This window comes from Acipenser ruthenus, chromosome 31, assembly GCF_902713425.1.
Source record: "Acipenser ruthenus chromosome 31, fAciRut3.2 maternal haplotype, whole genome shotgun sequence".
Lineage (NCBI taxonomy): Eukaryota > Metazoa > Chordata > Actinopteri > Acipenseriformes > Acipenseridae > Acipenser > Acipenser ruthenus.
Genome location: NC_081219.1, coordinates 13,811,369 through 13,832,499, shown reverse-complemented (window position 1 = coordinate 13,832,499; position 21,131 = coordinate 13,811,369). Strand labels below are relative to the sequence as shown.

Here is a 21,131-nt window from a genome sequence, read left to right as displayed (position 1 = left end):
CCTGCAATCTTCCACGCTGGACCCTGTAATAAATTCATACCTTCGTTAGTCAGTGCAAAACTAGAAGACACAGGAGTCTTAGGTTGGGTTCATATCTGTATCGTCATGTAATATCAGTATGTTTAATTGATTTACTGGTCTGCTGTGTTCAGTTTGGTTTTATGGTTTCATGTGCGTTTGGGTGCTTCAGAGTGTATTGATTTTTCATATTTCATTGCCGGCTTGCAGCAGCGTGACGTCCTAGTTTTCCGTCCTGGAAATCTAACTGCTTCGATCCTGTTGATGCTCGTTAGCATGTGATCTTTGTAGCTGCCGGTTTCTAAGATTCTTGTTAGATACAGCTTTCTTATTCTTGTAATTCAGTTTGAATGATTGTCTCTCTTTTTTTTTCCTGTCACGATCGCTGCATTCACACTAAGCTCCCTGATAAACCCTTCAAGCTGTTTTCTTCCGTTTATTACTGGTAAGACACTGTGCTATGCAATAGGACAGCAGATCTTATATTAACAGCTTTTATTAGGATTACAAACTCAATTGTTTAATTATGTTTTGGGTATGTTTGACCTGGCACTGTTTTCCATTTGACTTTAAATGTTACCTTCCCCCCCTATAATATGATGTTTTATTTATTTTATAAACTGATCTTGTATACAGACATTATGTCTCGGGTCAATACAAGAGTTCTTTATCGATGTAGCTTTGTGTGCATGAAGAAAATAAAGTGTTTTCACTTCAACAGCATCTCTCTGATTTAAAGAGGTTCAAAAATGTTGCAAGTGGTTATCAAACTCTCCCCACCAGCCCATTGCTTCTAGTGTGGATGAAACAACGAGGCAAAACATGAAGGACACACAGTAAAAGCTGTACATGGTAAGTTTATTGCAACAGGCTAGCAAAATATGAGCGTTTTGATATAATACAAAAATACTTTGAGATTACTTTTTATGTACAGAAAAGACACATATTATCATTAATACAGTACTCATACAGTACACTCCTGTTCATCCCAGATGTATAATATAGCTAATCGCTTGGACAAGTGTGATACAAAAGATCTGTTTTTTTTGGGGTTTTTTTGCTGTAATTCGATCAGCTTTCCAAAAGCATTTGCTTAACTTAAAAGTCAAGTATCAGCCACACTGTACAGCTCACAGAAAGAACAGAACGAGGAATAATACTGCAATATTACGACTGCAAAATGTGAGCAAGTCAGTTATAAAGTCATTCACTGAGTGCAGGTGACCCTAATTTGAGGCTTACACACTGACATTCGACGTTACTTAAAATACTGGCTTTACAAAACACACATTTACAGGCATTGAATGCAGCAAATGATGGGAGATAGTACAGGAACATGTACCGCCTGGCTACCTTACCAACCCGATTTGATTGGGCATCGCTCCTGATAACAATGGCTACTTTCAAGATGATAATGCTCCCATCCACTGTGCCAGAAGTGTGAGCAAATGGTTTGACGGAGCATGACGGAGACATCAGGCAGCTTCCATTACCTCCACAACCCACAGAATCAATCCAGCAGAGCATGCTTTGGGTGAATTTGTACGCTGCCTACCTCTCTACACTGTTTGCTTGAAGTATTAATGACTGAATGGATCAACATTCCTCAAAGACACTTTCTGGCACATCTGCTCAGGGAAAACAGCGTTACAGGTACTAATAAAGGGGGAAGGCCGTGCATGTTTCTGTTGTGTGCGGTTTTTCAGTCCACAACATAGCCAGCATATTGCTTTTTAAAAGTGCAGATCAATAATAAACTTGATTTTGTGCAATGTTGCCTTGCATAGAAGCCTTGCATTTTAGTTTTGTATACATTTTTTGTAAAGCAGTACAGTGCCGATAGAAAAATGACAGGTGGGTGCTACGTAATGTCAGTTAAAAGAAATAAACACTGCAGCAAGACCTTTGTGATCCATTGCATGCACTGCTGAATAAGAACGATTCAGTATGCAGCCTAATTAACCTCAGTTTATGGGTTTCCTCTTCTGGTACTGCAATATAAAAAGGTCAATGACTTCCTCTGTCCTGCAGTAACTGCAGGGTTAACGATTCGAGAGTTAATGTGGATGAATTGTGCTTTTTATAGCTTGTCTGGTTCATCTCCGTAAATAATAATAACAATAATAATACAAAGAATGTCTGCCATACCAAATAAATAAAGTCTAATCATCCCACACTCAACCTTGTATTGACGCTGGCAGGATTACAATTGGCCGTAAGCAAAATCAGACTAGCTTCCTACTAAAAGTTTTACACTGAGTCACTGGATAGAGCTTCCTGTGTCGTAATGATTTTTTTTTTCCAAAATAACATCTATAAAGCATTATTATACAGATCTGCAATATAAGAGCAGTAGTATGGCTCATGTCTGGTGTACTAATAAGCAGTAAATAGTATTTTGACAAAGGCAGTTTAGTTTTTAAATTTTTTTTAGCTGTTCCTTAGCAATGTGAATTGTCAGTAAAGCACTATGGTCTTAAACTCGCACACTTTAAGAGGGTGAATGAATGAAGCCAGGTCTTGCTGAACGACTGAATAAGGGTAAAAAGCACCTTCAGTTTATTTTGTTTTTTAAGCAATATACAACTAATTAGCTGTCCATGTCATAACCCCACACCCCCCCATGAAACATTCAGCAGAGTTCAGTAGGAAGACAGACCTGGTTTCAAATGGTTTCCGCAGTTTCCCAGTAGCACCCAGTAATGGAGCTGACCAGTAGCTTCCCCAGCGCTCTCCTGTTTATTTTTGAATGGGAATGCTGCTGAACTGCTGAGAGATCGGCAGTTTAACAAACCAGGTTTTGTTCTGGGAAATTTAAATTAAACCGGTCAGTTGTCCTTTTTTTTTTACAACCTCTGCCAACAATTGCACTTGACTGGCACGTAAACCAGTAGAAACAAATTTGTTTTATAATGTAGAGACAATATACACAAATACAAGAATTGCACTTTTTTTTGGCTGGTGGCAAATGAACAAACATTAAAAAAAAAAAAAACACTTGTTCCTTTTTTTTTTTTAGTGGAAGGTGTTTGGGTTGGGTCGGATCATCATGATGACTTTCTTCAGCGAGTAAGACCCTCCTCTGAACTCGGCCCAGTAAACCCCGTCCTGGTAGCGGCTGCGATAGTGCCCCCCGCGGTACCACACCCCGTTCAGGTTGGAATGAGCGCAGGCATTGTACCACCAGCCCCCCTTCTGGTAATGAGCACAGTTACCTGGAACCAAACACAATCGCTTGTTACTGTACTGCTCCAATGTGCAACACTGATGACGGAGTAAAACATATGTGTGAGTGTGTGTGGTTAATCAAATTTCCTGACATAGAAATATAAGCTTGTGCCTCTCCTGCCACTTAGTAAAACCTAAACATTTATACCACACCAAAATTCGACATAATGGTGCTGCAGAACATACAAAAAAAAGGTAGGCTAATCATTCTAGAGACTCTGTGACTTTAGGCAGCAGCGCAGTCCATTGCCACGCTTTAAAACAGCTTGCGCTTACCAGTGTACACGTCGTGGTCTCGGTCCAGCGTTGTGAACTGCTTCCCGTTGTGCCAGGTGAAGGAGTCTCCGGCGTTGCCATGGTAGCGCCCCAGCCGCAGCTTGTAGTGCTCGGACTCCGGCTCCAGCCTGAAGCTGGCGTACTCTGCGAAGACCTTGCGCCCGGACCAGTCCTCCAGCGTGATGAGCAGCTTGTAGTTGCCCTGGTTCGTCAGCCAGTAAATGTTCTCCAGACCCAACCAGTACTCTCCGTCGATGTTCCCGAACCCTTGCTGTGACGGAACAGAGGCGGGGGAGGGAACGACTTGCATAAATATATATATTATAAATCTCTTTCCTAAAAATGTGTCATGCTTTTACTGTCCTGCACAGCAGAAGTATTTGATAAAGGGGATACTAGTTCGATAATTCTACAGATGGCTGCAGTTATGCTGCTGACACATGTTTCTGATTGAGACTGCGCAGCGGGTTGCACTAGATAGAGACTCCAGCCCGCTACGATGAAACGTTGCCTGACTTGACCCTGTGCAAAGAGGAGTGTAATTATGATTGACCTCCTGCCCAGGGGCTGGGGACTGACATGTGCTACCACCTTGTCAGCCGGCTACATGACGGCTTAACAGACGGGAGAGGTCAGGGGTCAGTATAGTAAAAGCCGTCATCAATCCACTTTTTCGCTCTCCAATGCTTTTCCCTTTTTCTGAGAAGAGAAAAGGAGCAGAACGGGGTTTGAGCCCTACTAGGTAAAAGGAATTATTTTAGGGTCTAACCTAACATGATGAAGAGCGGAAAATGACCCAGGCTAAAGTACAAACACCCATAAATCACCTGGGTAAGACGACAGGATTAATACAGCGTTAAAAGGATGCCTGTGGTATTTGAATCAAGCTGTGTTTTTTTTTTACAGTGGAGTTTGATTACTTTGTAAGTCTCCCAGTTCCTGAAGAAGTTGACGGCGCCATCCTGTCTCCTCTGGATGACTATCCACCCGCCCGGGTCGTGTCTCTGGTCACACCACACCTGCATGAGCCGGTTCGCGTTCTCTGGCTTCACCAGGTACATGCCGCTGGTGTCGTGGCCGTCCTCCAGTGCCTGTAAACAGTCCTTCCACGGCCCTAGGGGGAGATTGACAACAGCATTGCTGAGAAGTTGTACGTGCGTGTGTGTGTGTTGGAGTTGCAGTAAAAAAAATTTAAAAAGTTTGTTTATTCCTTTATCATTTGATCAACTTCAAACGATCAATCGAACTGGAAGGTCAGGTAGTCAAGTAGTTAAGCTAATGCCTGGTCCTAGATTTGGGATTTAGATAAAGACTTGCCGTGCATTTCTTGCGAGCAGTAGTCATTTTTTTTTAGCAGTGGAATTATGTTCTGGTTATTTTTCACCGCTTTGTACTGAGAGTTCCTCAGCAGGTGCTGTGTACCCTGGCGATTTGTCGAACCGCAAAAGGTTTAATCGTTTTTTCTAGACTCCAATTTTTTTTTTTATTAATGTTATTTATAATTTCAGTTCTGCGTCCTGACACATGAATTTACACCCTGTCCAGGAGGAGGAAATGTTCAAATGATTTTTGATGAAGTGACTAGTCTTTGCCACCTTCCCCTCTGGGCCATGGTGGGAATATCGAAATGCATGAAGGGGCTATCAGATTTAGTTAAGAAACCAGAATACAACTCCACAGAGTTTGCTTTCTCATGGAAAACTCCTAACAGCATGGCCAGAGTTGTCTTTGGCTCCCGTTCTGGACGGGGAATGATATCTAGATGCCGAGCCAAGAATAACAGCAGTGCTGGAGACCTCTGATTGCAGCGTAAGGCAACTGCAGCAACGAGACTTGTGGGCAATTCATCACCAGACGAAGCCGGGTTTAAACCACTGCAGATAGATGCTGTAGATCTCGTGAGAGTATTCCTAACTGCATTTTTAGGGTCATAAATCACTGAACTATTGTATAACTTAATGTGCACAGTTGATCCAAATTGCGAAAAGAGAACAGCCAACTGTACATATTACCTTATTTATAAGTAATGTTAATGAATGGGTTTAATGGAGAAAGTATTAAAAGGGTATGTTAAAGCTACGCATGTGCCTAACTGTAACAGAAACGAATAGCTCTTTACTTTGGGGCTTACGTACACACTTTTGGTTTGAAATGAAAGCACACCTGGCTCAGGCTCATACAGAACTCTGAGACGATGCTGTAAGAAAGTTGACAGATGTTTCGACTAGCACCTCCTTAACACTGGGTGGAGAATGCTGAATCAGAACTCTAAGGTGAATCTGGCTTAGTTCCTTAATGTGTTCCCCTCCTGATTTGACAGTTTTTAAGTTACGAGTGGTATTTTACAGATTTGCATGAAGAAGCTCTGTTCTCTCTTCGCCATGTTGTTTTTTCCATGGTCTTTGCCAAAACCCACATGAAAAGAATGAATGTAGCGCCTCAGTGACTCGGCTGCCAAATGCAGGCATCGACATGTCTTCTTTATTATAGAGGAGGGTATAAAATGTAGCAGGAACATGTGCCAACGCTGCGGCTCACGCTTGACACGGTGTGTGCTGCGGTGTTCAGAACTGTACTGTGGGGTCTTTGCATCCTGAGAGCTGTCAGACCAGCAGCAGCTTCTATAGGCCATGGTTAGGGATGGGGTACATTTATGTTATTAATCTGAATATGCAGGGCAGGCATCATCGGAAGTGTGAAAGGTAATGACTCGTTAAGAGCATTTGCTTACTGAAGTGTGAAGGGGGTTTGAATGAAAAGCTGTCGTGTGAAAAAGATCTAACAGCGTCACCTCTGAAGAGCGGGGGGGGGGGGGGGGGGGGAGTCTGACATGGCAGATTACACCGGTCCGAGGAATCCTAGCCACCAACTTATGAGGCCTTGATTCTCCTTGTGTGGAAGTAGGAAGAACGTCTGCAGACCTGACCGGCTCCTTTTGGTGTCTGATATATAGGTCGTAATGAATTTGACAAGCAGTGAATTGACCCCAGTTTGTTCCTGGCATTTGGCTGCGGTCCTGAAGCAGATCTGGCATTGTTCTTCACATGCTGAAGATTAGTGCCAGACTGCTGCGAGGTCTTCCACGATCTCCAAGCAGCTGAATATTTATGGAGGGGGTCTGGGATTTGTGATACTAGCTTAGGGTGAAAATCAGCTTGTATTTTGCAGCACGCTGTGCTATTTTTTTTTTATAATATACTGTCAAATAATATAATCTTGATACAAAGAAATTTGAGGTGGCCGTTCCACAATTGATTTGCAATAGCCCCCTTTGGGAACAGCATATAAAGAAGCCGTTTGAGACCCCCTCTTTGCTAAAGGGTCCAAGACGTTCTCTTTCTTGCATGCGCTGCTTATGGGAAGCAGCATGACTGTGGGGTGTCCTCTGGCCAGTCTCTGCCAGTACCAGTCAGCATTTAACAGGGAGCTGTTTACTAACCGCCAGTGACATTCTGCGGTCAGGAGGGAAGTCTCTGGAGGCCGTGAGGTCTGAGAGCCTGCAAGTGCACCTCCAGAGTTTGTTTGCTCAGCTTCCCATGCAGAGCTGTCTAGGAGCAGGAACAGGAACAGCCGTCCTCTGCTGCAGAGGGATCAGCAGTGAAGTGTGGCTGTTAGCTGCACTGCCACACTGGTTCAGTCTCCTCAACCTGAAGGGCACCATGATTGTATTTTTGGACTGAATTTGTTAAATAAGGAGATTCAAACCCTCTTTCAAATTGAAGAAACTAGGTTTGGAGATACTGGTAATCTCACTCAGTCTTGGGTACTTGGGATCTAAGTACGTTGCTGAGGAACAGGCTTGAGGCGAGCAATAAAACATTTTATTACTGGGCAGTTGTTTCCCCAGTCGGTCGTTAGGGGAAGTCTGTATATAAAGTGGTGGATGTTTTGCTCTTCCTATTTGCTGCATTAAAACCGATCAAAAGGACACTCCAGGCTACCAAATAACAGCACTCTTTGCATCATGTGTGCTTTGTTAAAACTGGAAAGCGTTTGTATGGCTATCTCAGTTATTTTGGTGTTGTGCAATTCTTGTGAATTGCATAAAATGAAGAAGGGAGAGAAAGAAGGGAGAGGGGAGACAGACTGCAGAGTCAGTGTAGGATAAAGAAGAGAAACCGAACCACCTCACCCTGACCCTACCCCTGCTCTGGAATTCTTGTTGCGTTCAGACATTGATACAGACTGCTTGATAAAGTGCTGTCTGTCGAGGACCTGCTGGCAGATTTAAAACGGGTGTTTCTGCTGGAACAAATGACATCACTCTCTTTCTGCCTCTCTGTCTTTGTTGCATGTCAAGCTGGAGTTCGGGGGGGGGGGCTGTGTTTGGAACAGGAATCCTCCCCCCCATCCTCCCCCACCCCCGTCCTCCTCTGTGCTGTTCAGTTTCATAGAACCGAGAGTGATGGGGGGCTACAGTGACCTTCCTGGTGCCTGACAGACATGCTTTATGACATCATTCTAGCAGATGTGGTACTTTTTGTAATATTTCAATTAGCCCCCTAGCCAACCACCCCCCGTTGCTACACGCCTGACCACATTAAACATGTTCCTTACTGTCTGGCATAGTAAGAGCTTTCCTTAAATGTATTTCCTTGTAAGACTGAACACGCATTTAGTGTTTCGAAAACATGCAATGTATTTAACCGAAGCGCCAGAATAGCGCACCCCCCCTATTGCCTTGGCAACATGCCTCAACACTCCTCCCTTCACGCTGGGTGCTGTGTCTCCGTTTCTCTGACCGTATGATCTTCATTCCCACTGAGAGCCTGCCCGCATACGCCATACGTGCCGGCAAGTGTTGACTGCGATGTTGTTGGTTTTGGATTGAACCGCTTGTCCACTGGGGGGGAAAGAACCACCAGAACTCATTTGACAGAAACCCTCCAGCTGAAAGCAGCTGCTGATTGGAATCCGCGCCCGAACCAAAGCTGTATATCCCACTGCCCGGCCGAATGACAGTCACCGGCCCCAGGGAGTGACCATTTTATTGGGTCCTTCGTGGATGTTTAGTTTTTCTATTGGTCATAAAATATGTCTGTGTTTTAAAAGGGGTGCAACATTGCACAACGCTGTTACTTGACAAAGTGGATTCTTTCATGTCACGCCTTTTAAGCTGATGCTTTGTATTATTAATAAGCCTCTCTGTCAACCTGATAGCATTGTCAGTCATCTGTAGAGAAACTGTATTAAAATAAGTTTACATTAAAGAGAACACATAAATTAGTACTTTTATCTTAATATCGATAAGTGCCATGTGTAGCCTGTAATTGCTTGACATGGTTACTGTTAGACAAGAAAGAACGGTTAGTATATTATTTTCTGGGATGCATTCCATTAGACACAATAAAAATAAAAGCCGACTTCTGAATTTACAAAGCGAGGTCTTTAACGGATAAAAAAAAAAAACGCTTCTTCCGTGGATAACGATTTAAAGATGGCGTGTTTTATTTTATTTTTTGAGGAAGATGAACTCCTCCATGCCTTTTAATAAATATTTTTGCACGTCTAATTAATAATGAACAAGTGTTTGAACGGGAGCGTTGCCAAGTTATTCCCGGAGGTTCTTGGCAGTTTCCGTCAGCTTTTGTCCAGCTGTCAGAATTTTAGTGGAAACAAAATACACAAAGTTGGTGTTGAAAACAAACTATTTTCACACTTGAAATGTGCACGCTGTAAACACATACATGCTTCCCATAAACTACCGACTTCCTGTCAAGGACATTTTAATGTTGTTCTTTTTTTTTTTTTTTTTAATTCAAAAGATAATCTTTGGCTTAATGGCGATGCATTTAAAGAAAGCATAGCTCTGGAATCGTGCTTTCTTAGTTTACTCTTGAGCTTGCAACCCCTATCCCTGACAGTATCTCAACACAGTTAGTTCACTGTGGTTTAAATTGGTCATGGTTGTAATTGATGCACAGCAATGTAGTTTAATTCCAGTTAAGCCTTGGCAGATGGTCCACAACCATCTCCTTTCGGGTGTATTTAAAAAATAAGGCAGCGTGCACGACAGCTGGGGCCAATGCTTTCTCTTTGCCAGCTGTTGTAAGATGAAATGCGATTTTTTAGTTATCAAACTTCAAATCTTATATCTATCCTGGTAGCTGATGGAACAATTATCACGAACAGCTGATGACTTGAGAGTTACTTGGGTAAGCACTGTGTATAGGTGACGTAGCTCTGCAAATGCTAAGTTCGGTTCTCTTTAGCATCAGTATAGAAACCAGACTGACGAACTGAAACCCATAAGCACCCCATTACTGCTCAGAAGACTGGAGCCAAGAATAGAAACAGAAGCCCATGGTACAGGCTTTAGGAACAGAAGCCGAGCCACTTACCGGAGGGCTTGTTCGTAGAAGACGGGCTGACGGTTATGGTGGGCATGGTGGGAAGGGGGGGTGGCAGCGCTTCGTCCCTGTCCTTCAGGTTCTGGTCTCCCTGGATCTCATTGGTGATCTGGTTGGTGATGCGGGTGTAGGTGGGGGGCTGATAGGGGTTCTTGGGCTGCGGGGGGGTCTTGGGCTGCGAGGGGGGAGGTTGAGGTATGGGTCGGATGGGTGTTCTCTGGCAGTGCTCCTCAAGCTGAGAGATCAGCACTGACTGGTTGTTGGCCAAGGAAGCCAGGTGCTGGTATTTGTGCTCCAGGTCCTTGTATCGGTTGGTGAGCTGCAGCATCTCCGTGGTCTGGTTCAGGATCTTGTTCTCCAGCTGGGAAAGCTCCAGCGCGTTGTCCCGTTTCCTGATGATCTCGTGGAGCAGCTGCATGTACAGCTGGGTAACCCTGGAGTTCATGTTGCGGCTCTCCTTCCGGAGCAGCTTGACCTCGTTGACGATGCCCCCGTCCACCTCCACTAGCTGCTGCAGAGTCTCGATCTGTCTCTTCTGCTTGAGGAGCTCGCTGTTCAGCAGCCCCAGCTCCTGCTTGCTCACCCGGTTTTCCAGGATCGCGTCCGGCTCTTTGGAGTTCACGCAGATGGCCCCCGTCACTTTCTGCTGCGGCACAATGAAAGTGTAAGAGCATTTGCTCTCCTGCTGAGAGTCTGTGTCTCTCCTGTATCTGTTAGTGGAAATAAATTCCGCCTCCATTCTCTCATCACTGCTGTCAAACTCCTTGGCTTTGCCAGTCAGGGCTGCGAGGTCAGCGAAGAGCAGGAAAAGGATGGCCGTCACTGGTACCTTCATGGTGTGAGCTGGACGGAGGGGGTGCGTTGTGTTCTTCTTGAGCTAGCCTGCACAATGAACAAAAAGCTATTAATGGCAACATTTTGCTTTTAGGGAAAAACGCTATTTTTTTTTTTAGTTGAGATAATGCCGTAAAGCAAGACTGCCCCGGTTTGTTTCCACTTGAGCAGAAAGTAAAGAATAGTAATTTGAACTTCCTATTGAAATGCAATGGGTTAGATTTTTGTGAAATGACTTTATCATGCGTTAGGTGCTTTAGGATGAAGAAAAGATCAGCATTATGGGAAGCTATGCTTCACTCTATACTGTAGTACATAGCTAGGCTGATACAATAATCCTGTAGCTTTTAAATCAAATGGCTGTGCTGGCTGTGCAATGTCAGTAGCTTGAATTCCTGTTTATGTGCATGAGATGCCTGGTCTGTCTTTGAAATGTCTGCGTCGTCCAATTCTACTATTTTGCCTCATTATAAAGTGAAAGCTTTGGCACAGGGAACTGTTCTCAAGTCGGATGGAGCTTAGCTTAAAGTGCCTTGCTCCCCCGAGCCAGACTGGCCATATCTATATTATGTGTTGGTGTGTTTTCTACTGGTTTTGTGGGGCTCTTTGTGCAATCACAGCATGGTTAGGGCGCCCAGCTGGAAGACGCAGATCAAACCCTTTGAGCCTTTCATCGCAGGTTGCGCTTCAGTTCGGTAGATTGGAGGAGTGTGGTTTGTCAAAGCCCTTGAAAACCTTGTGGTCACCAGTCTGGGTTTGGCATTCATCTCTTTGTCATCAGTTTTTTTTGCAATAACATTTAATAAGATAAAGATAAGGAATCTGTCTTTCTAATGTAGTCCTTCTCCCAATGAGATCTTCATCCCAGTGCAGGGAACTCTTTTTTTTTTTTTTTTTACATTCCCCGTTTGGTCCCTACTCCAAGCTGACCAAAGGGGCCGAGGGTTTGTAATCTACAGAACTATGTGGGAGCGAGTTTGCAGTGTGTACATTGTTATTTACACCTGGCACTGTGTAGATCATTAAAACAGACCATGTTATATCTCAGCTGGTCTATCTAGTGAAAACCAATCCTTTACCCATCGTTCAAATTGGAAGCAATATCAGCAAGAACAAACATAACAAAATTTAATAAAAAGTAGAAATAAAAAGACAATTAACAATATTCACAGAATTAACGACCAGCATTCCCGAGTTTAGAATAGCGGATTCTGCACACTAAGCACCCCTCTGATCATGTGCTATTGTTGCATCAGTTTTAGATTCCTGCGTTCCATGCTGTCTGCCTGTGCTGACCTTTGACACTGCGCTGTCAACTGCTCTGCCAGGAGTCAAGTGCGATTCTGTCGGCTTGCAATTTGGCTTGGACCTCCAGAACTAATTTCACAACAGCCATCAGAGACAAACTACTTGCAACCACACGCAGGCAGAAGTTTATGCACCAGTGTAAAAGTTCGCCACATCTTTGTGTTCAATCAATTCGTGAACGCACACCTACTTGTTTTCCTACTGCTAGTTCCTTTAAAAAAAAAAACGAAACGCTATTGGCTCTGCGCCAGAGAAAAAGTTGAATGCATCTAACCCGTGGTCAGACGAGATTCATTACCCGTTGTGTCTGTCTTTTTCCTTACAAAAATAAATCTTGAATCATAAAGTCTGCTTCTTCAGATAGACCATAAACATGAGCTAACATTGCTGGTATGAAGCACAAATCCACTGCAAGTTTTCCGTGAGCCTCTGCAATCTATCAGGGTGTCCTTAGTCAGTCTCATCTGTTATTTCAGGGCTTGAAAGCTATCTTCTTGATAAAATAAACAGTCCTGTCTGTGCAGATGGAAAGTTTCAAACACTTCAAACGCTTGCCTGATGATTTATTAACTGATTATTTTATTAGGTGTGTTAAAAAAAAAAAAGATTGTAGTCGAGTCTTTTCAAAAGCAGAATAATGTTTTGAGAAGCGGAATCCTTTAGTCATATGGAAAAATAAGACATTCTACCAGCGGGCGGCATGTTAAACATTTATATTAAATATGCACGGTATCTACTTTCAGTGTTCCTGGAGGTTACAATCAAAGTAATCCCACGAAGAAATCCTTCTTTATAAAAAGAAACGATTGGCATGTAAATACATTTTGAGAGACATTCCCAACCACATATGATCATTTAACTGAGTGCCTAATGGGAAATGGAATGGGTTCTCCATGAAGCCCTTTGCATCCAGGGAGTCTTTTTTTAGGAAAGCAATGCCTTTTTCACAGTGAGAGTGTCACTCTCAAGAAGTTGGATTCTCCTTGAATGTTAGAATCTCAGTACTGCACCTTTTTTATTATTATTAAAGAAATCCTGTGCTAATTTAACAGGGGGAAAGAAAATAGTTCTTAAAATGTTCCTCCAAATGCGTCTGCAGTACTTTTAATACAAAACGTATTAAAAAAAAATTAACTCAATATCAATAAAATCAAACGGTTCGGAACAAAAGGGATTTTGTTTTTTTGAAGGATTATAATTTCATTTTACATCCACTATTTTAGCCTCAATAAAAAAAATATATAAATATTTGAAATGGCTGTGGGCTGTTCATTTCTTAAGCGGAGAGCGGATCTCTTGTCTGTTTGCACAGCCCATCTGCTGTGTTTTGAATAAAGTATTCGCAGTCCGTTGTATTTATACAAAGTCTTTAAGAGGTTACTTTTGTAACCTCTTAAACCTCCCTGTATGCAACCAAACAGTTTCCTAGTGGTTTCAAAGAGAGGTGTTTTATTAGGAACAGTGCCTCGAGGAACATTGGTATAGGATGTTGTGCTCTTGTAAGCGCGCGAGGTACTGCTGAATTTTAATGAAAACAAAATGCCACTTCTGTGCAATAGCAACACACGCCAGGCTGCCCCCCACCCCCCGGGGATCCTAATTTAGACCTGCTGTAAGCTGTGTCAGTGAGCAGCGTTATTCAACACCTCTAAGGTGAGGCAGGCTTTATTAAGGGGTCTGATTTAAAACAAACAAAACATAATAATAATAGACAACGGCAATAAGGACCTTATAGCACAGGGATCTTATTATTAATAGTAAGATGATTTTTGAAAATGAGATTTGCAGTTGATTTTTCTTAACTGTTTCTCCTTGTTTCCCATTAATAAAATTCGGTATTCCTAGCTGCCATTTGTTTGGGATAATTGGATATTTTGGATAATCGAGGTGTCCGTGAATAACCTTCTGATGGCATTCTTTTAGGGCTAATCTGGAATGTCGTGTGATCGGATGGCAGCGGTACACAGAGCGAGGGCAAGCCCAAGGCAGTGTATAGAACAGCCTCAGGATGTCGTCTAGTCTGCAGTCTCTGGGCAGTTGTTAAACCATTGACCACCTCTTAAGGAGGGAAGCAAGCGCCACCAGGTGTGCTACTAAATCACTCGTGGATGTCTTGAGCAAATATTGTGAGGCAGCTTCGAATGGTTCAGTACGGGTGCATGCATAGACCTTATCGAGTTTACCGTGTAATGCGTTATGAAACAGCCCGCTTCGTAATGGGAATTCACTTACGGTTTATTCCTTTTAAGAACAGGCTTAGCTGTCTAGCCTTGTGTGTAGTTTTTCCAGTCAGTCCTTTATATTCTTCACAACTGGCTCGGAAATGAATTTGACACAGAAGTGTGCATAGGATGCCCTGCCAGGATAGAGAACCAGTTACCTGGTTATTTCAGTAAATACACTTCAGTGTCAGTATATGTGCAAAAACAAGCTGTTATTTTTTGGTTGTTTTCTTTGCATATCAGTTTTACTTCCTACACATAAACAAAAGAAGCCTAACAGATTGTCGTGACCTTCTTCACAACAAATCATACTGCTTACCGTCACACCCATGTAAACACTGCTGTTATAATATTTAAAAATAGCTGCAGATCATTAGGCCGTCTTCCTGTCTGGATTGTAGACTGTGCAGAACTGGCCCAGAGGAGATTGAATTTTAGGGACGGGTTTCATAGTCCAGATGGAAACGTGGTAATAATTCCACAGGCTTTTCAGAAGCTTTTCCAATACAGGCAAAATGAATCGCTGTGATTTGAATTGCCATTAGTTTTCAGCCTGTGTAAGCCACAAGCAAAGCCCTCAGCTGTTCGCTTGGTGTCTTCAACATTGTTGTGGTAACACAGAATACTCAAGGGTGTCAGACTGCCCAAGAACTAGCAGGGAAAGCAGCGCAACCAGCGGGTTTCTGTTTAGGAAGCTTTCAATCTGCAGCGTGCGTTTTATACTCCTTTGCATTGATTTAGTGGAGCAGGCAGGCTTTCCCCTCTCTGATCCTGTGCATGGGTGACTTGTTTCCAAATCCAAACATATGTCTGAGAACTTTAGCCGTGGTTTGCAGTTGTTTTCACGCTACTCTTAAACTATTTTTAAAAATGGCAGAGACTTCTAAAAGCCTAACCCGGCAGTGTTAAACAGTATTTCTGTGCAGCACGGTGCGTAGCTCTATGCAGTGTTTAAGGAGAAAAGTTTAAAATATGTAAGAGTGCATGTTAGGTTAATAAGGGAGTCGTTGTCTTTTTTCAGTTTTGAGATGTGTTTAAACTTGGAGAATTGCAGTTGCGTTTTACACAACAGTCTAGAACCATTCTCCATTAAGTTACTGATAGCTGTTCGTGACATCAAGGCAGAGACTTGTAACTGCAGGCGGCGGTCTGGGAAGGGGCTTGACTTAATGGAAAATGATCATGCATTAGCAAGCACCACCACGTTTGCCTTTTGAATCAGGAGGAGACAAGCACTCCCGGGGACACAGCCATTCTTATTGCAGCACCCCCCCCAGCACCAATTCTGCTCCCAGTAATATTTTAAACAAATGTATACCTTTAGTAATACCAGCAATAATCCCAAATCTTGCCATTGCACCCTCCCTAAATGGGAGCCAGTTTATACAAAAGAGTGCAGCTGAGTAGCTCCAGGTATATTAATATGAAGAAGAAAAAAAAAACAGTGGTGCAGCTGAAGTTGGGTTTGCGTGTGTACATGTGTCACCATCAGCTAGTTCTTATCATGCAAACTGAACCGTTTCACAGCTTGTTAAGTACAACGTAATAAGTCATTATATCCTGAGAGGTGAACTAAGATGTACTTCCAACAAAAGAAAAACCATGCATCATAATCAGGTGGGGATACTGCTTAGTTCACTCAGTACATTACATACATGCTGCATGGCAGGCGCTGTGGATTTTAAAGATGTGAGCTTTGCCACGGGTCGTTTTATAGAAGCGTTTGCAGCCTGAGTCGTCTGGCAGGTTGCTGATTATTGTTGAAGTAACTCAATCCGCCTCTCAGAGTAGCTGACATTAGCACATTGTGATAAGCAGGGTGCTTGGACTGTTTCAGAGTCCCCTCCTCCCCCGTATCACTGCAGCTACTGCTGCTCTCTAGTTACCTAGTAGGGGAGAGCTTGGACTGTTTCTTTGTCTCCTTGTTTTTGATTTAGCTCGGCAACAGTGGCCAAGCATGGATGGCAACAGCCGCCATGCCAGGATCTGAACCCCGTCCGTCCGTGCTGATTATTTTTTCTCAAGTGCAGCATTCAAACTTTGTGTATTCATGGGACCCGGGTGGAAAAAAGGGATTTGAGACACACAGAGACACACTCGCACGTGTGCTGTTCTCCGACGGGCTTCGTTCTTGTATTGAGGCAAAATCCAACAGAGCTGTTAAAATGAGATTCTTTCATAAACCGGTATTGTTTGCTTTCAGATGTTTTAGATTCCTGTCGATTTTACATACTTAAACTGAAGTGTTTAGTTAGTAAGTAAGTAAGTAAAGGGGAAACTATAATGATCGCAGGCATGATTAGGAGATATTAATCTTTCACCCTTTCCATAATGAACCTTGCAGCCCTGGGTATGCACATGTCGGCATTCGCTTCAATTTTGACACACAGGCAGATAGTGTCTCTCTAGTCTCTTGAAGACAAACACGGATTAGAGCACTAGCATTCTCCTGTGTTTGGGGCGTGGTGAGCAGGAGCACATCCACGTTGTCTTGGAGAGCCTACACAAGCACGTCTCCTTGGTGTGAACTGGGCATTCCTGGCATTCTCGGACACCTCATTAGAGACGGCTCTCGGAAAAGGGAACTCGCTGCTTCCTTTTTACTTTGATTTACTGGGAAATAAAAAGTAAAAAAAAAAATCCTTCACCGCTTATTATTATTATTATTATTATTATTATTATTATTATTATTAATCTCTATGGAATGATATATTATGCATGAATAGCCATACAAAATTACCAGTAATTTCAAACAGGCTTCAAAATGATTTAATGCTTATTTTATTTGACGTCCAAAACTTTAGTAGACCCATATATATATATATATATATATATATATATATATATATATATATATATATATATATATATATATATATATATACATATTGTTTCTTGTAGTTTTAACCCCCAAATTAGCCAGCCTTGATGTAAAATGACTCCTGAATGGGATGCTTTGACAAGTCCCCGTTATGCACAAGACATGCCTTTGTTGCTCACTGCTATCTGCAGAACCGCTTAATCTGTCTCAGAGGACAGTGTTCAATTATGGCTTAACGGTTTAATTACAGTTTGCAGAGCCATTTCTAAACTCGTTTTCTTTTAAGTGCAAAAGCAATAACCACATGCAAAGAGGGGAGCGATGCTCGCGCCCGCGTCCAAACCCTGGTATTCTGTTTCTGGAGCATCTTGCTCGCTGCAGTTAAAAGTAGATTCTGAATTTTATCTTCAGCAAAAATTTGAACTACGCAGGGATAGATTTCCTGTCTGCCTGTCTGTCGACACACAGGGAAACCCCTCTGATGCAAATCAATCAGCCTACACTGATTTAAACAAAACAGCAGGATTTAAAAAAAAAAAAATGTTTTTAAACGTGATTGAGTTGGGTTTTAGTTGGCCGGAGACTTGGCATACGAGGGAACTCTGTAAACAAAGAAGCAGGAACACCCTGATGCAGAGTTACCAGACGTCCAGGGGAAACCGGGATTGTCCCAATTTTCAGCCTTCATTTATTTTGTCACCATCAGAAACATAAAAAATGTGAATGCAAAATAGCAAAACCGGGACGATTTTAACAATTTTACCAAGGACAAAAGTAGCAGTGTGCTCAGCAAGCTGACAGCACATTTATTACACTAAAGAAACGTATGGGTTGATTCCTTGTTTAATAATTCTGATTATGTGTTTAATAATTAACATCCTGGACCATGGCTAGTTTAATTTTTTTTTTAAGTTAGTCCCCATTGTGTTTTTTGATTTTTGATGACTGTTATTATATACTTGTTTTAATTGCTTCAGAGTTGCTTGAATGAATTGTCTCCTCCTGATTCAAAAGTCCAGTTCTTTCACTGTGGAGATCTGGTAGCCCTAATGATGTCATTCAATAATTTCCTGTCCTGCTCGGCAGTATAGCTACAGAGCTTTTTTAAAACAAATGAGGTTCTGTGTTGGCATCATCAGCCACATGTCTTTCATTACAGAGCGGCAGGCACCTCACCTACACAGACGTGGGGAAGGGTAGGGGGGAGGGGGGAAGGGGGAAGGGGGAAGGGGGAAGGGGGAAGGGGGAGGGAGGGAGGGGGGGTAGTCTGAATTGTTTGATAAACTCAAACATACTGAAAAAACACCAATAAACTTAATATGCAGTTACCTGATAGACGATTCAGTTTGTTCCGTACTATATCGTAATCCATGTGATAATCAGTTTCATTGCTTATGGCTACACCATTTATTTTTGCATTTATGTACGTAGAATGTAGTGATGATGATGATGATGATGAGCAGCAATATTGCAGTCCACAATTCTACAATTCTGAACTCTCATTTATCTACCTTATTATTAACAAAGTCAGTCTTAGAACAAAGCATTGAATTGTCAATTCAGCTTTTTTTTCACCCTTTTTTTTTTTTATACTGTCTTTGCATTAGAGTCTTCCTAACTGGAGATTTAGAATGATCTTAACTGTATTTTGTGTTGCCAGTAAGCAAGTCCATGCTTTACACACACACACACACACACTCACACTCATAATAATATACATTACATTGCATTTTATTGACACCAGAATTAACTCGCACAGTAGTGCACAGAGACACTAAAATGATATTCTGTTAAAACAAAGAAGTGGCTAGTTGTCCTTACCAGATATGTCTTCCTTTAGGTTCCTTTTAAATTCCTGGTTGCCCTGGCTGAGCTGCATATAGTGCTTGTGTAAAATGTGTCATCTCACTTGTGTCTCTGGACCCCCAGTGTAAATCACACGGGTTCAGTGGTCAGAAACTCTCAAGCACTCTCGGACTCCAGCACCGGTTTGAGAAGCAAAAAGGCTTAAAGAGAAAAACAACATAGAAAAATAAAAAAAAACTAAACAAAACAAACAAAAAGTTATGGGAAGTTTGCAATGCCTGTCGACCCCGCAGGCAAAGCTAAACCAAAAAAAAAAAAAAAAAAATTATTCTACAAATGTTAAAAAATATATATGTAGCAAATTAAGTTGTTGTTTTATTTTGTTTTGTTTTTTTTTTAGTGTAGGTGCATTGCCAGTCCTTTCAGATCAGCACAAGCACACACTGCTGTAGAATGCGTGGTTTGCCAGGCTTCTGAGCTCTGTGTCCATCCCTTCTGCCTCGCAGCTCCAAGCCCTTTTGAACTGCAGGTCCACTTTCTCCGTAGATTTACATGAAAAGTTCCGGGCAGCAGCAAGTAGTCGAGTTGTATTTTTTCAGGACCTCCCCTAACCCCTCCTATTGGCAGCACAGTGATTCACCAGCAGGAGATACAAGCTGAACTCCTGGAGACTCACGCCCCTCCACCACAAGTATTTGTGGGCTGGCTGGCTGGCTAGTTGCAACACTTTGAGTGCAGTGATGTCACAGCAATCGAAGCCTAATCAGGCATGCAAGAGAACCGCAGTCTCAGGGACTTGGCAGACTGTGGCTGTAGGAAACCCTGCCTTTTCAGTCTTCAGAACACAGTGAATGTACACACTGTGTCATGCAGAGATCAACACTTTGGAAAGCCTAGAGCAGAGAGGGCCGCATTGGAAGTGCTTTAATTTTGATGACGATTTCAGATTTTTTTTTACATTCGATAAGTACACTTAGTAATTGCACTAGTCATTTTAAAGTTTGACTGTTTTTTTGTAACATTAACCTTTGTAAATAATACCTTGAGGTTGAGACTTTCTCATCTCACATTTCTCTTGCACATGGCTTCAGTCTGTTTTCTACACAGCTGTGACAAATTGAGCACTGGCTCAGTTAGGGTGCGGGCAGCCAGCACAGTAGGGTTAGCATGTCTCTTCTTTATCGTTGCCTTTTGCTAAGCAAGGTCTTGGTGGAGATTCAATTGAACTGAGATTGAAAAAAAAAAAGTTTGTTTTAATGCAGTAAAACTTTGATTTTATCAGAACATCTCTGTTAATCAACCTGGCCCACCTGGACTTCATATCACCGCAAAGGTAACCTTTCATTAGGTGAATGAATGTGTTACAGTAAAGCGAGTGCACAGGGAATTGGAAACAGGGATACAAGGTCACCAGCTTAATTTAGTTGGGCACATTCACTGTGCTTTACAACCCCGCGCTGTTCTTCTGCCATGGTAAACCACAGCAAGCTGTTTCGCAGGAGTGTGTGGTTTATGATGGACAAGGGAACAGCTGCTTATAGCAGTTGACCCCAATCTCAGCAAATGCTTCCAACAAAGCAAGTCTTTACTGTCGGGATAGAAGAACCAAGAAGCTAATTTGTAGCTTGTGGCTAAGTTAGGATTATGGGCTTTCCAGCACCATCTCGACTATGCACTGTGACAGTGGTAACCCAATGGGGGGCAGAATCATTTTTTTAATAGCATCCGGTAGATAGCCTTACAGACACATCTGTATGCAATTATGCAGTTCAAGTTAAGCAGTACGAATCTCAATGTGGACACCGCTCCACTGCACAGGCAAGAGGAGAGTTGTTTTTTTTAACTTTTGTTCCAACTGTTGTTCTTTTTGTGTTTTTAAATAATGCAGTAGCTTTTCCAATCAGCACTGGCATTCCCCTCTCCGTGCCAGTCAGATCAGTCAGACAAGGTCCCTCAGGTTAGCGGCAGAGCAGCAGAGCGACAGCCTCCTTCAGCAGGAGAGAGGTCTTGTGACACTCGATTTAATCTTTCAGGGCAAGCTTCCCGTTTTAACTGAATGCGCAGTTGGAGCCGTGCCAGTGCCAGCACTTGAGATGAAATGCTCTAGTGGTCAGCTACACACCGCAGCAAAACCTGAGCGTTTATTTGCATGGCATGTCAGGAATTATACAGCAAGTACATATGAGAAACACGGACCATGGAAGTCTCGAAAAAAAAGGCACGGTTTAGGAAGGGCACAGTCCTTTTAACAATACCAAAGCAATATTG

At 42.5% G+C, this 21,131-nt stretch overlaps 2 protein-coding genes across 3 annotated transcripts in view; one reads left to right on the top strand and one right to left on the bottom strand.

Moving 5' to 3' along the window:
* LOC131702899 (ras-specific guanine nucleotide-releasing factor RalGPS1-like) overlaps positions 1–21,131 on the top strand; it is a 122,327-nt gene that overhangs the window by 38,362 nt on the left and 62,834 nt on the right. The gene's annotated exons all lie outside the window — the stretch shown is intronic.
* On the bottom strand, positions 858–19,483 carry LOC117396832 (angiopoietin-related protein 2). The gene is made up of 5 exons (XM_033995073.3): positions 18,879–19,483; positions 9,864–10,754; positions 4,443–4,636; positions 3,523–3,793; positions 858–3,233 (listed from the first exon to the last, which is right to left on the bottom strand). Exons 2-5 carry the CDS (start codon positions 10,705–10,707, stop codon positions 3,034–3,036), a joined length of 1,509 nt encoding a protein of 502 aa, XP_033850964.2. The 5' UTR covers positions 10,708–10,754; positions 18,879–19,483; the 3' UTR covers positions 858–3,033.